This window comes from Meles meles, chromosome 13 (genome assembly GCF_922984935.1).
Source record: "Meles meles chromosome 13, mMelMel3.1 paternal haplotype, whole genome shotgun sequence".
NCBI lineage: Eukaryota > Metazoa > Chordata > Mammalia > Carnivora > Mustelidae > Meles > Meles meles.
In genome coordinates, this window is record NC_060078.1 from 46751391 (window position 1) to 46767327 (window position 15937).

Below are 15937 nucleotides of genomic sequence, written 5' to 3' on the forward strand. Positions count from 1 at the left end.
GTCGAGCCTGAAACAGGACAGTAGGTCCAAACCACACCCGGAGAACCACCAGACCCAGGCTCCACTCTGAGGCAAGAATCCGAAGGAGCTGGTTAAAACCTTAGGGCATGTGCTAGTCTGCATGACCTTGGGTTCTATCTTGCACCTCACTGACTTGCATCTCACTCTGCCCATCTGTAAAAGCAGAATGACGGAACCTACTCCTTAGAGCAGATGTGCCATCGTTAACACGTCTCCTTCATGCTGGACCCTGCTCTGGGCACCGAGGACATCACGGCGACCAGAGCAGACAAGCTCCCTGCCTTGATGGGCCGTGCATTCTGGTAGAAGGGAGAGGCAGTTAACAGATAAATATAGAATACATTGGGTGCCTGTCATGGGGACTGCCAGCAGGGGGTGAGCAGTGTTCTATGGAGGATTTCAGGAAGGTTTCTCCATCAAGGTGATGTCTGCATAGAGACCTTACGGGGTGAGCGACAAACCGCAAGCACAACCTAGGGTGAATGGTCCAGGCAGAGTGAACACCAGGTGCAAAGGCCCTTCCAGAACATGCTTGGTATGTTTAAGGACTAGCTAGGAGGCCAGGGTGGCCAGAGGGGAACAAAGAAGGGAGACAGTGGCAAAAATGATGTCCAAGAGGTAATGAGAGCTGGACCATATACAGCTGAGCTTTCCAATGTGGTAGCCACTAGTCAAATGTGGCTTTTAAGCCCTGAATACATGACTTTGAAACGAGATGTGCAGTAGGGGTAAAATATACACTGGATTTTGAAGGCTTTGGAGAACCAAAAACATGTAAAATATTTCATTACTAATTTTTGCATAGATTGAATGTTTAAATGATAATCTGTTTGCTATTTGGGTTAAATAAACCATATTATTAAAATTGGTTTCACCTGTTTCTTTTTACTTCTTTAATGGGGCTACTAAAAAATTAGTGCCATATGTGGCTTTTATGATATAGGGCATTATAGTTCACAGTATGGAATTTGGCATTTACACTGAGCTATATGGAAAGTAAATAGAAATGCACATGAGGGGCTCAGCATATTTCCCAGAACAGACTGGAAAAAGTTTATAAAACCAGAATTCCATTCCCAAGCAAATTGCTCAAATGTAAAGGCCAATAAAGATATTTGCGGGAAAGACATTAGATTCAAGAAAGAATAATAATAAAACTAGTAAATGTTTAGTTCAAATAACTGTTTAGAACGTAAGGATGAAGTTGAACAAAATTGGCGAGGAATAATTATTGAAATGTGAAACATAAAGTAACATAAAGAGAATCGACAAACAGATAAAACTGGATACATGCCCAAATTCCCAATGGGTCAGAGAAAGACAGCCAAAAAAAGAAAGAAAGAAAGAAAGAAAGAAAGAAAGCAGAAAAAGAAAAGAAACAAGCATTTCATTTTAGCCATCCTCCTAAATGTAAACTGTATGCTCTTTAACTTGCATTGCCATGATGCCAATGAGGTTAAATATTTTTCATGTGCTTACTCTTGCTGTATCTCCTGTGACGTGCATGTTGAACACTTCTGCTTATTTATTTGGTTTTTTGGTAGAGTTGTCCTTTTATTTCCTATTGATAAGTGGGTGCTCAGACATTCTAGATAAGAATCCTTTGTTGGAGGCATGCATGCCGTCATGTTCCTCCAACCTGTGGTTTGTGCTTGCATTTTTTCTTGGTGCCTTTCAAACACAATTGACATTCTAAATTTTAACATTGATTTATTTATTGATTTTTATTTTTAGAGAAGGAGAGAGAGAACAGGGCAAGGGGCAGAGGGAGTGGAAGAGAGAAAATCTTAAGGCAACTCTGCACTGAGTACGGAGTCTGAAGGAGGCTCCATCCCACGACCCCGAGATCACAGCCAGAGCAGAAATCAAGAGTTGGATGCTCACCCCACGCAGCCACCCAGGGCGCCCCAACAACCAACATTCTAAATTTTAAGGTAACCCAAATTTTTAAATCTTTTCCTTTCTGCTCGGTACTTAGTGAGTCTTGTTTTATAAAGTCTTCGCCTGTGCTGAGGTTGGGGAGATACACAATCTTTAGGAAGCTTTATATTTTCTTTTCCTATTTAAATCTATGATCATTCTCTAATTTTTGTCTATGGCGTAAAGCAGGAGTAATGGATGCTTGTTTTTCATACGGATATCCAACAGACCCGCCACCCCACAGTGAAAAGTAATCCCACCTCTCCCTTGTAATATCACTTCTGTCATAAATCAAGTGACAATACACACGTAGATCTGTTTAGGGATCTTTATTCTATTCCTTTGCTCTACGTTTCTATCTCTGTGCTAATACCACAGTTTATCAATTATTGTGGCTTTAAGTTGCATCATGAGAACTGGCATATAAATTCTCCACTTTGTTCTTTTCCTTCAAGGTTATCTTGGCCCTTCCCAGTACATCCACATTTTTTTTTTTTTAAGATTTTTTTTATTTATTTGACAGAGAGAGAGATCACAAGTAGGCAGAGAGGCAGGCAGAGAGAGAGGAGGAAGCAGGCTTCCCACGGAGCAGAGAGCCCGATGCGGGTCTCGATCCCAGGATCCTGAGATCATGACCTGAGCCAAAGGCAGCGGCTTAATCCACTGAGCCAAATATCTCTCCCTCTCAGTCTCTCTCTCTCTCTATGTCCCTTCCTCTCTGCTTGTCCGTCTCTCCCTGCCTCTCTTTCTCTCACACAGAAATATACAGCCGCTAAGCAATGTTAGCGACAAAATAAATAACAATTAGAAACTTAAAATTTTTCATATCTATGCACCCATATCAATACAAATTAGTGTAAATAAATGAGGGAAGGTGTCCTGCTCTTCCTTACAGAAGAATTTCAAGTAATAAATACAAGGATTAAGGAAAATACCCATTAATACACTATAGTAATAACTGCTACAGGCAAAGTCCATTGATGAATGCTAAAAAGTTCAAGGGAAAATAAGATATTTGCTTAGACTTGACATATCTCCCCCAAAATATTTATTCTTTACTGCGGTGGTTAACAGATATCCACAAATTGTTTAATACTCCTCCTTCAGGATAGGGAGTGTCTCCCCTCCCTCAGGGTGTGAACTGGACTTAGTGATGGCCCTTTTTTTTTTTTTTTTTTTTAGACTTTGTCTGTCAGAGAGCAGGAGAGAGATTGAGTAGGAGAAGAGGGAGCAGCAGGCAGAAGGAGAAGGAGGCTCGCCTCTGAGCAAGGAGCCCGATGCAGGACTCAATCCAAGGACCCTGGGATCAGGCCCTGAGCAGAATGAAGGCAGACACTTAACCAACAGAGCCACCCAGTCTCTCCTAGTGACGGGCTTCCACCCAACAGGTATAGAAAGGGAAAAACGGGAATTCTGTACGGAGGAAGTCTGGCAAACACCAGCCTAACCAAGAGACTGCGATTAACGTCACCATTAATAAGACATATTGACATCATGCATCCCCAGTAACAGGCCATGAGGAGGAAGTGTCACCTCTGGATTCTTCTCCAAAATCCGGGACCTCATCTCTACTCATCAGAAAACCTCAGAGAAAGCCAAATTAAGGGACACTATAAAAAAAATAATAATAACTGGCTGCTTCTCCTCAGAAGTGTCAAGGCCACAAAAGAAAAAGAAAGGCAAGGGAATGTCACAGACTGGAGGAGACCAAAGACGCATGACAGCTAAGAGCTATGTGACATCTTGAACCGGATCCTGAAACAGAAGAAGAACATGGGTGGAAAAACTGCTGAAATCTGGCCAGAGTTTGGAGCGTGGTTAGCAGCAATGTGCTAATGGTAACCTCACTTTTGACAAAGACACCAGAGCTATGTGAGAGGCTAACCTAGGAGACGCTGGGTGAAAGGCAGACAGGAACTTGCCGTGTCTTTACAACGCTTTACAATCTACAGTTATTTCAAAATAAATTGCTACAGCATATTTTCTGGAGGTTCTTCAGCAGTCTCTTTAGAGTAGTTATCAAGGAAATTTGTATAAACAGGTTCATATTCTATTTATATCTTCCGAAGTGTGGCTCCCCCCCCCTTCTTTTTGAAAAATAGCATTTATAATGGAACATTGTTCTCCTTGGATTTTTAAAAAGCCACTCTGGGAACCAGATGTGGAGAAAAGATGGCTCAAAAGCTGACCCAAGAAGAGAGAACGTCTTTGCTTGGGGACCAAAGCACTGAGAACTTTCAGCATATTTTGAGTCAGTCAAGGTACGACTTGGACCTCAAGTGTGTTTGAGGCTTAAGGGGACAATAACAGCACCGACTATGGTTACTCACCAGGGCGACTTTCCTCTGTGGTTTCAGCAGCTTTGGTTTATGGAATGTGGCAGCTATGGGAGCTGTGGAAGCATGTCAAGGGTTTAGCTTGGATTTCCTCCAGGATTCCCAAAGCCCACATAACACGAACATCACAGACATACTCTGTGGAGACTCACAGTCCCTTTCCTGCCCCCATGGAAGATGTTTGGTTTCTGATCTAGGTACCACTGAGTGCCCCTCCATGGAGAGCAATCCTCCCCGAATCTTTGGACATGTCATCCTCTCCCACCAGCAAGGTCAATGAAACAAATTTGCATAAAACACTGCCAGCTACCAAGAGGTGAGGCGTGCAGGTGAGAACCAGGTATGTTTGGTTAAGCCTGAGGCCAGAAACTTCCCTGGGGCTTCATCCAAACTAAACACTTACAATTAAAGCTGTGACCTTGACAACAACCCTCAGAGGTCATCAGGGAGGTGGGTCTTTATTGTCCCCATGTAACAGAGGAGAAAACTAAGGCTCTTCCCCCAATATCATGTAATGAGTACTTCAATGTTTTGGAATTTGAACTTGACCTTGAAGTTCAGGCAGACCTCATCTCCAAGCCAGGCTCTACCACTTAGCTCTCTGAGGCTCACTTTCATCTTTTGTAAGGTAGGGTACTAACCACTCTGAATGAATGAGATGTTACAGCAGGGTTCTCTGCCCCCTTCCCTCCCCACATCTACATTCGTCATGCCTCCCAGAATGCCCAGGCTTTCCAGTCCCTCTGTCCACCCAACATATGCTCAGCCTGAGCACCAGTGGCTTTCAACACAGGACTCCAAGAATCTATAGGTGACAGACGTAGTACTTCCAACTACATCGGAACCTCAGCTATGTTGCTCTACATTACAGTTGGAATCGAAGACCAACCTTGATTTTATCCCCAGAACAAATCCAAAATAAACCACACACCCCACTTACATCCTTAGAAAAATCAGAGGCTCCATTCCCTTGAATGAACCAAGAAGATGTTGATACCCCTTTGTCCCACCCCACTATGTGTGAGCATGTTAATAGCTGAAGGTGAAATGCACTGTGGAATCAATCTGTGCATGTTGACATCCCCTCTCCCAACTCCCCACTAACACCATGCTGGGCCAGTGCACCAGCACCAGCCCCACTCCAGTGATGGGCCTCAGTGATTATCAAAATGAAGATGGGGTTCTGCAGGCCATATCATCACCTGATGTCCTCCATCTGTCTACTCACCCTGTCCTGATCCCACCACAAACCCCAGACCCACTTCTAGATTCATCGTGCTGGTTCACACATGGGTAATCTTAGGCTAGCCTCCTACCTTTGGCAGGGACAGCAGGAGGAACGTCAGCCTTCTCCTTCCGCCTCTTGCCCTTCTTGGGTTGCAGTGGGGCCAAGCTGGTCACACTGGTCACGGTCTCTCCGGAGCTATACAAGAAAAGAGTCCTGGTGAAGGCAAAAGCAGATTTGTTCCAGGGAAAGGGAAAGGAAGCAGTAATTTCTGTGTGCTTCCTGAGTACCTACGTAAGGTGAAGTTCTCTTACAGCTGGACTGGGACTCTAGGTAGATCCCCAGGGATGTCAGTAGGTCTAGTTCTGACCTGTGGCTAAGATAGGGATGGCAAGATGAGCTAGTTAGTGATTTATGATGTTCTGTTCAATGTTCAAAGATCCCTAGGGAGATCTGGGACCAGCTTGTCTGCCCTTACAGATGGAGAGATGGACGGTTCTTACTAGTTGCATCAGTTACACAGTCTGGCTTGGCCACATCACCAGTAGGGTATTAAGATACTATCAGAAACTTCCACTTGAGCTACCCTAAAACCAAGATTCTTTGCATGTATTTTTGTGGTGCACAATCCACAGAGCCCCTCCTGTGCAAGGGAGAAAGGACCTTGGGACCTGCACCCAGAAATCTCCAGGGTCCCCCGTGATTGGCCATGCTTTCTTCTCCCACCGTACCTTTACCTTTAGGAGAGGGTAAGTGGCTTCACCCTGAAGAGGGTTGTGGGTGTTTTCAGTTACCTGGCTCTGTGTAATCACTGTGCTATCAGGTTCGTTCTATATGCTACCCAGAATGATGGTACTGATAAGCCTTATATTGGGGGTAAGAAAACAAGGACACGCAGGTGCTAAAGTGACAAAAGTTACACAGACCACCTTGATGGCAAACCTTGATGCCACATGTGGGATGGAGTCCACATGCTTCCTTGAATGGCTAACACTCTTATCTCAAATGCATCGGAGTGACTCCAGCAAAGGCCCCTTCTAGAACCTCTTGTCCTGAGACACACACTCCAGCCAGGTAGGTGCGGCTACCAAGAGAGGCTCTCTCCCTTATACATAAAGAATTTCTAGAAATCCATAAGACTATGATCAACTGCTCAATAATCAAAATGAAGGAAGGCAGTAACAGTTATCACACAAGAGGAAAGGCTCTTACAGGTGAAAACACACTAGGGCTCCCTCACAAAATGAAGCCAAATTAAAACTGCACTTCCATTCTCCACATATCAGAATGACAATAGTCACATTGGAAGCAAAGCACTCTTTTGCCAAGGACGTAGAGAATCGGGTGCGCTGAAGTACGGCTGGTACGAGTGAAAACCCTTCCCGAAGGAGAACACCTTGGCAATCAGAAAAACTTGGCAATCAGAACTACAGACGCTTATACTCTGACCCGGCAATTTCACTTCCGGGAGTTTACTCTGTGGATATCCTTGCACGTGTATGAAATGTGCGTGTAAGATTCGTCCTTACGGTGCTGTTGTTGATAGCAATGGATCAGAAAGAACCCAACTGTCCATCAGCAGAGGACTGGTTAAGGAAATGATGGTGAGTCCACAAATACACATGTGGGGTTCTCTGTAGCTGCAAAGAGGAGTAAGAAGTTATTTATGTGCTGATGAGGAAAAATACATTGCTAAGTGGAAAAGCTGGGTGTTGGACAATGTATAAAATATGCCCCTTTTTGTATGAAAATAGGGAAAAATAGAAATACATATTACTGTTCGTATATATATGCATAAAGAAATTCTGGAAGCAGTCACAAGAAATTTTAAAATAGTGGTTCCTGGAGCGCCTGGGTGGCTCAAGTGTTGGTTTCAGCTCAGGTCATGATCTCGGGGTCATGAGATGGAGTCCCACATCCAGCTCTATGCTCAGCGCAGTGTCTGCTAGGGATTCTCTGCCTCCCCCTCTCTCACTTACACCATCCCTCTCCCCATTCACCTGTGTACACACTCTCTCTTTCTCAAATAATAAATAAATAAATAAAATTTTTAAAACAAAACAAAAGAGTGGTTCCTTAGGATGGGGATGCTGAGAAACTAAGCCAATGGGAGACCAGGCAGGAAGAATTATCACCATATATATTTTTAGTCAATTATTTAACTTTTTTAAAAAAAGATTTTATTTATTTGACAGAGGGAGAGCACAAGCAGGGGGAGCAGGAGAGGGTGAAGCAGGCTTTCTGCTGAACAGAGAACCCAACGTGGGACTCAATCCCAGGACCCCGGGATCATGACCTGAGCCAAAGGCAGACACTTAATCCACTGGGCCACCCAGGCACCCCAATTATTTAACTTTTTAATTTTAACTATTAAACCATGTGTTTGTATAATCATTGAAAAACATAACCATTGCAAAACAGTAAATTAAACACACAATAAAATCTGCATACATGTAAGAGAATGTAGGCTATTCTAACAGACTCCTAGGGTTTTTTAAAATGAACAAAGACTGACTCACGCATCTTAGGAAAAATTCCAAGGATACAGATCATGCTGAGACTCCCCAAAGACGGCTTATTTTTACTGGGAACTGAAACTCCAACTGACCATAGGTTTAGAGTACAGGGTCAATTGTGTAAACTCACAAACAGGCCAAAGGAATGTGCGTTTACACAACGCTGACCACTAAGAAGAAACAAGGGATCCCAAACTCTCAGAATTGCTTAAACACACAACTGCAAGCACAGCTTCATCTCATAGCTTTAAACTCTTTAAGTGTTTATTTTTTTCTTTCCATTATAAATTAATACACGTTCATGTTTTCAAATGGTAATTACAGGCAGAGAGAAAAAGGAAAATAAATAAGTCTATCCTAACCAAAACACAGCCTTTTAAAATATTTCCAGTCTTTTTCCTCTTTCTTGTTTATTTTTTTTAATGGACTTCATGTTTTTTTTTAAGAGAAGTTTAGGTTCACAGCAAAATGGAGCAAAAGGTAGAGATTTTTCATATGCCTGCCCACCCTCCCCCCGACGTGTGCAACTTCCCCCATCATCAATGTCCCCCACCATGGTGGGACATTTGTTACAACTGATGCACCTACTTCAAGATGTCATTAGCACCCGAAGTCCATAATTTGCATTAGGGCTCCCTTTGGGTGAGTTCCATTGGTTTAGACAAACACATAATGTATCAGACCAAAGAGCTGAACTGCCCCCAAACCCTCCGGGCTCCACCCATTCATCCCTCCTGCCCCCAATCCCCTGGCAACCACTGATCTGTTTGCTGTCTCCATAGTGCTGCCTTCTCGGGAATCTTACACAGGTGCAATCATACAACAGGTAGCCTTTAAGAATGGCTTCTTTCACTGAGTAACAGGCATTTAAGTTTCCTCCAAGTCTTCTCATGGCTTAAGATCTCATTTCTTTTTATCCCTGAATGATATTCCACTGTCTGGATGTACCACAGCTTCATTATGCATTCCCCTACTGTAGAAGATGTTGGTTGCTTCCAAGCTTGGGCCATTATGAATAACACTGCCGTAACCATGTCCAAGCTATTGTTTCAACTCTTCCCTGATTTTTATACATTGCATTTTTTGTCATAATCTATTTATAATTTCGTGCCCTTCTTTTTACTTAATCTCTATTTTCCATATTGTTACGTCCTCATACTATTCTGATGAGAAGCTATGCCATGGCTTCCTCAGCCATTCCCCGACATCTAAGTAATATTTGATGCATGAGTGATATTGCCATACATGTATTTGTGCATCATGGTTTTCCACTCTTAGACTTTTGTTTTGGGTTAAAGTCTTAGAGCTGGGATTACAAGTTCATGGAGGAGGACCATTCGAAAGGGTATCTAACTCCCTGCTGTCAAAAGGATCTCCAACAAGTTAGTCCTACCTCGCAGTCACTCAGTCCATGGACAAGGGTATTTCTGTTTTCAGCCTTTTTAACACCAGGTCTATCAGCTTTAAAAAACAACTCGCTTAATGAATAAAACTGTGATCTCCCCTTTCCTTGCATTTCTCTGACTGCCAGTGAGAAGGAGCATTTCCAGCATGTGTCGAATCGTGTTTCTGCTTTTACAAATGCTGTATGGACATCTGCTGTCATTTGCAAGGGTTCTGAGTTTTTCTTACAGTTTTGCATGCACCTTTCACATCGGTCTGACGTATTTATTACAAACATTTCCCCCAATTCCCTTTGAATTGTGGCTTCTTGTTAAATGCACAGTGACTTGTTTCTTTTGCTAAAATCATGCAGTGTTTTCCTTTTGTCTGATGCCTCTGAGCTTGGATCGTCCTCCCCAGCTGCATCTCACATGCTGCAGAATCAAGGATTTCTTCCTCTCCCCTTTTCATGGACTTCGTTCTTAGGCTCTTCAACACAAAATGAAAGTTTTGGGACGATCATTTGTATAGATGCATGGTCTCAGGCCCAGGGCGTTCAGCAAGCTAAAAAAGATCTGCTTTGTCATCACTGTTTTCCTTCAGAACAGCAAAACTGCCCTAAACTAAATTTAGTTCTAATTCATACTTCAACAATGAGAATTCATATACAATGAGTCACCCCCATGACATGACAGATTATTTTGCTCACAGAATATTATGTTTCCCATTGAGCCAGCAAGACTGGCAGACATTTTTGACAAAGAAACTCCACATTATGATTCACTGACCCGAAAGTTACTCTATATCTTAGATTGGAACAAGACTGTGTTTTGTCTCTGACACAAGGGGAGTGAGCGTTGCTGGAGCCAGTCAAACCCAAAAAGATAGAGAAGAGCCCGGAAACTCCATCTAAATGAGAGAGCTGTGTGATTGGAAAGCAGGGCTATTTGTGGAAAATAGGGCTGCCTTTCTGGCTCCACCCGGGTCCTCGTGGCTGGCACACGTGTGACAGGTATAAGGTTCCAGCCTGGTCACCGCTCATGGGCGTCTCCCTCCCACATGCATGGGGCATGTCTGCTCTCTGACACACGGTGGTTGGGTCTAGGTCTAGTGAATGGGCAGTGGACAAGGGTGTTGGGTCGGCACCAAAGCAGGTTCCACTCTGATTAGAGGGGTGACCTTGGACGAGTCGCTCGCTTCCTGACCTACAACCCTGGTGTGTGGTGCAGGGGGAAATGCTTCATGGTGTGCTGCAGGAGAACAAGGTTGCCTCCTGGGTATCTCCTGGCATCATGTCTTGGCCCTGAGGGGAGGGCTACGGGTTAGAAATTAAACTTCGATCAGAAAATCTTTCCTCCTGAGAGGGTCCAGCATGCCCTCCTATTGCCCCAGAGAGAGCCGTGTCGGCTAAGAACCAGCACAGCACACAGCCGGCGGGTAAGGAGGAAGAGGAAGAGGCTGCAGCCTGAGCAGTGGGAGCTGCCCCAACACGCCGGAGGCAGCAGGCCACCTGGATTTTCTAGGTCCTGGGCACACTGGGAGCAACTATATTTTGCCGAACTTAAATGATTAAGAGCGATATTTGCCTCTAGCCTGTGCAAAGCACCATGAGAAGTGCGTGATATCCACAGTCCTGGACACTCCCCGATGGGGAAAATGAAGCCTCAGGGAAGTCCAGGCAGGAGACGTGGGATCTGATCCAGGTTGGCCTGTCTCCCTGGCCCTGAAGCAAGGATGCTGGGTCCAGCCCCAGACAGCAGAGAATAAGAAAACTAGGACAGGAAGAGGGTAGATCCAGCCAGATCCACAATGGCTGCTCTGGGCTTAAACCAGCTCCCTAAAGAGAAGGCACTGAAAGGGGAGATCAGCATTCCACTGCATCCAAGTCTGTACTAAATCCAAGCCTGTTACAGCTGCTAAAGCCTTGCCTCGATGGGGGGAAGAGGGGGCCAACCCGAGTGCTGGACACTTGGAGGCAGGAGCTGGGGCTGGTGCCCAAGACCAAGGATTATCCTGGCCCGAGATTGGGCAGAGGAGGAAGGGAGCATGTTCTTATACCTGGAATGGTCTGGAATAAGTGATGTCAGCTGTCAAAATGGAGGTGGGAGGGGGCAGGCTGGCCATGTGGAAATTTGGTGCCGCTGAAGTGTTCGGGAATAGGGGGGAAAAAAACCAGTAAAACAGCACAAATGGAAATGAACCCCCCCCCCCCAAACAAAGAACATAACTGTAACGAAGATTCCCAGATCCAGCCACATCTTGCCTCCACAACTAAATGTGAGGTCAAAGCACCCTCGTACTGAATCACCGTTCCTGTGGCATAGGCGTCCTCACCCAACCATCTGTGCCCGTCCTAATGCCCGCCTCTCCCTGGGATCATACCAGAGGTGCGGCTAACAATCATTCATGCCGAGGGGCTTTAATACATCTGATCTGAGCCCCCCAGATGCCAAGCGTTTCCTTTGGTGCAGAGCAATCTTCGAGTCTCAGCACAGCCACTGTGAATCAGAATGCTTCCTTGAGGTCTATCTAATCTTGTTTCCTGTCGAATGAGCAGGCGCCCTCGTCCCTGGGCACACAGCAGTCTGTCACAGGCTGCAAAGGGATTTGCTGTGGTTTGAGCTGGGATGGCCAGAGATGCCAAGTGTTGTCTGTCAGTCAGACGAACCCAGCCCAGAAAGCCCTTCGGGAATGAGGCTGAGGACTACACGCTGGTTCAGATCCCGCCGACATTCCCCCAGGCCTGCTTCTTGGAGCCATCTCCTCCCCAGCCCTTCTTGCTCCATGCCGTCTTGGGAAAATCACTGCATCTGCAGAAATGTCCATGCGCTTCCTTTCCTCCTGCCCACGAAGCTCAGTTTTGACAGTGACAATGCCCGAGAAGGGTGCCCAGAGGACCATGAACTCCTTGCCAAACAGCTCTGAGCTCTCCTTGCCAAGATTCCCTGCAGCACACTCATCACTTGTTAACCTTGCACCCTACAACGTCAAGTGTGCCGTTTTGAAGGAGGAACACTGCAGTGGCAACTCGCTTTCATTACCAGTTATGGTCAATTATATCTCACTAAGCTATAAGGAGAAGTGCGATTGCAGTCCTCCACCCTCAGGACAGCTGCCACTGAGAAAGGCCAATGATTCATGCAATGGGGCAAATTTCCCGACATCTCGCTTGAGGCTTTGGGACGTGCTCTGCAGGCCTCCCGTGCCACTGGACTACTCATGCCAGGAGCAGCTTGGAAGTTGTAGGATGCCCTTGTCAAGATGGACGAAGGGTGTCACCCACTCCCATGACTTCCTTGAAATGACTCTTTTTCATAAATGGCATTTCATACATGCCAAGAACCTAGAACCGAGTCTGGTATGCCATGAGTGTGTAATAGGTCTCACCTGCTATTACCTTACCAGGATTGTTATCATCACTACTGTGGAATCTCCTCTCGGAGTCCTTTGAGTAGGGAGCCAGACATGACAGAGTTCTCCGCACCTCCAGCCAGAACCGGTGCCCTTCACAGAGCCCGGCAGACCCTTGGCCGTCACGGTGCATTACTTCTGCTGCTTCCCCTCTGTGACATCTTTGCGTGCACATTCCAAGCAGCAGCAGAGGAAAGCTGTTCCTTTGTGATGGAGTTGCCAAGGCGTCTGCCTGTCCACAGCCTCCATGGCCTTTCATCGTAAATGCTTTACACAGCCCGGGAGGCTCTGCTGGGGCCTCTTTGTTAAAGCTGTTCCTCTGCAGTCCCTGCCAGCTTTGTGAACATGAGTACACACTCCACAGGCCACGGCTTTTGTCTGTGAATGTAAAATCTCTGAACACAGACTGGAGAGATCGGGAGGGGCTTCATTAATATTTAGTGGTTCCATGCAGGGTGCGCTCATCTTGGGTCGTAAGAATAATGGCAGAGAGAGGTCACTTGGGGGCATATGGCCAGGATCTAGCACCTGTACCCCTAGGGTTGAGGGTATGTGTTTGGGTGGGATCTACCCCAGCTCCCTCTGGCCACCGTGCTTGGTTCGGGCTGGTCCCCTAGCCCTAAGGGGTGACTGTGTTTTCTGTCAGGAAGGGAGACAGCTCCTTCATTAGGCCAGAAGGGAATGCACCTGCCACCACCTTTCTCTTCCCGAGGGAGCCAGCCTGGCCTGAGGACAGGCCAAGCCTTGAGGCAGCACTGCCCAGAGACAGGCTGGGAATGGAAGCCACCACCGTGATGATAGCATGTCTCCTAGACAGAGCTTCCCTGAGGCCCACCCACCACGGCATCCCTAGTTAGATGAGTCAGCCGAGTCCCTTCCGGGGTAATAGCGTCTGTGCTGGCTTTCCTGTCACCTGGAATCAAGAGGTGCGTAAATAGTACAGAGGACTAGCTATTTATCTACTAGTTGGCAGTTTTATTCCTGTTCTTAGTCTGGGGAGACTAATTTGTGCCTTGCAGGGTTTTATGAGGATTAGAAATAAATCCCATAAAGTGTTCAGAAATGGAGGTGCAGGGGCACCCGGTGAGTCATTATGAGGAATTAGCCCAACAGCCACCGAGAGCTCCTTGAATCCTCAGAGCGACCCTGAGCGATAGGGACAGAGGCAAATTTGTACCCATTTTGTGAAGAGTGAAAATTCCCAGAGAAGCCGTGGCCCAACGTCACCAAGCTGCCGGGTGGCATGGCTCCAGCGGACACCAAATCCAGGTGGAATGTCCTTCACATTACGTGAGGAACCACCACCAGGGTACCTCACAGGCCAGCCCTCCTCATGCCTGCCTCAGCCTGGGGGCTACAGAAGGGCACTGAGCCAGAGAGCTGAGGCAGGAGAGGGGGTGAGGATGAGAGGGGCAGCAAGGATGTTGGGGATACCGGATGGGGGCCGGGAGACACATCACCCGCGTCTGCCATCCCTGCACTCGCCACCTTCCATGCTCAGGTGAACGTGGCCAGTGGGGAAGGCATTTAGCACGTGTGTGGACTAAAGCCAACCAAATGACAACAACAATGGTTGGAATGTTCGCGAATGGGTGCCTAGGACCAGAGCGTGTTGACCTTTCAAAGTCAGAGGCATGGAGAGCAGCTGCAGCTGCAGCCCACATCTGTGGCTGTACCCTTCCCACTTCTCCTTCCACGGCCCTGACTTTCTGGAGTGTCTCCTCCTTGTTCATCTGAGCGAATGTCAGCACAGAAGTGCTCACAAGCAAGTCTGAGTTTCCCGGGCTGGCATCCCCCGCTGCCCCATCCCTGCTCAGCAAAGACCTCACCACCATCCACACTCTTTGTGCATCACTTTTCATCTGTAGAACGGGACAATCACAGCACCCGCTCACACGATGCCAGAAGGAATGAAGATGGTGTGTGGCAAGGCTTAGCCCTGTGCCCATCCCTGGCCTCCCCCTCCAGCCTCTAGGTTGCTCTGCCCAGAATCTCCAGAGAACCACACTGCTGTGGACCAAGTGCCGCCAGCCCCCCAGCCTCCTACCCACTATATGCCTCTTTCCCTACTTCTGTGCACTGTGCTTTCCCAACTCTCTTCTGGAACACTCTTACCCCTCTTTCAATGCTTGGCCCAAATCTCATCTCCAGGAAGCTTTCCCTACCACCCACCGACCGGGAAGATGGGGTTATTAGCAGGGCCTCCTTGCTGTGCCCACGTCAGCTTTGTGGGTAGCACATGGTTTTGCTTCTCTAGTTCTCCATTCGACACAGACCTCAAGGGCACAGGCCTTATAAGGCCTTATAAGGTCCTCTCTTATAAGGCCCTCCGGGCCTTATAGAAAGTCCTCTATTGAAGAATCACCCATAAGTATGACTGAATAATAACAGAACCACTTGCATAAAGCTCACCATATACCAGGACCATTGGAAGCACTTTTTACAGACTAACTCATTCAATCCTCCCAACACCACTATGCGCTAGGACTATCTCTGCCCCCATTTCATCAGAGAAGTCGAAGAACTAGCCAAAGTCACATAGCAATCAGTACCCGAGTCCAGATTTGAACTGGGGCAGCATGGCCCCAGAATCTTTAAACATCACAGTAGATTACCTTTCACTAAAGAAACAAATTCTGTAGTACTGCTGCTCTGCAATATTGTGAAAATAAAGCAAGTAGGTACCTAAGTTTGAAATTGACATGTTCACTTTCTCTCTGAAATCACTTCTGCCTTCACGCTAAGGTCCTGAACAAATCAATTATTAATTAAATCCCATACTTCAGCTATAGTGATATGTGTAAAAAAAAAACCAACAAAACTCTGATGGTTCAGGAAAAAACTGGAAAATGCTTTAAAGCAAGCTCACAAACCACAGTAAGCCTGTGCCTGTAATTTATCCAACATATAAATAGTCTGCACCCCTCCTTATCCACGAGAAGGCGTAGGCGCCAGAAAACATGAAGAAGGCTTGGATTACTTCAGCCGTTGGCACAGGGAACATGCTGTCCATTTCAATTTCTCCTGTTTGCAAATACTTTTATACCTCAAACCCATAAGGAGAGGTCAAGCAACAGGTCACGAAAGCTACTGGGAATTGCCTTTTTGGTGTCCATGTCCATCTT

At 46.3% G+C, this 15937-nt stretch overlaps 1 protein-coding gene across 2 annotated transcripts in view; it reads right to left on the reverse strand.

Moving 5' to 3' along the window:
- Positions 1-15937, reverse strand: part of VSTM4 (V-set and transmembrane domain containing 4) — a 95775-nt gene that overhangs the window by 25386 nt on the left and 54452 nt on the right. For both annotated transcript variants that reach the window (XM_046028024.1, XM_046028023.1), the window contains exons 6-7: positions 5594-5700; positions 4272-4333 (exon numbers count right to left, since the gene is read on the reverse strand). In XM_046028024.1, the coding sequence (XP_045883980.1) occupies positions 4272-4333; positions 5594-5700 (169 nt within the window). The remainder of the gene's footprint in view (positions 1-4271; positions 4334-5593; positions 5701-15937) is intronic.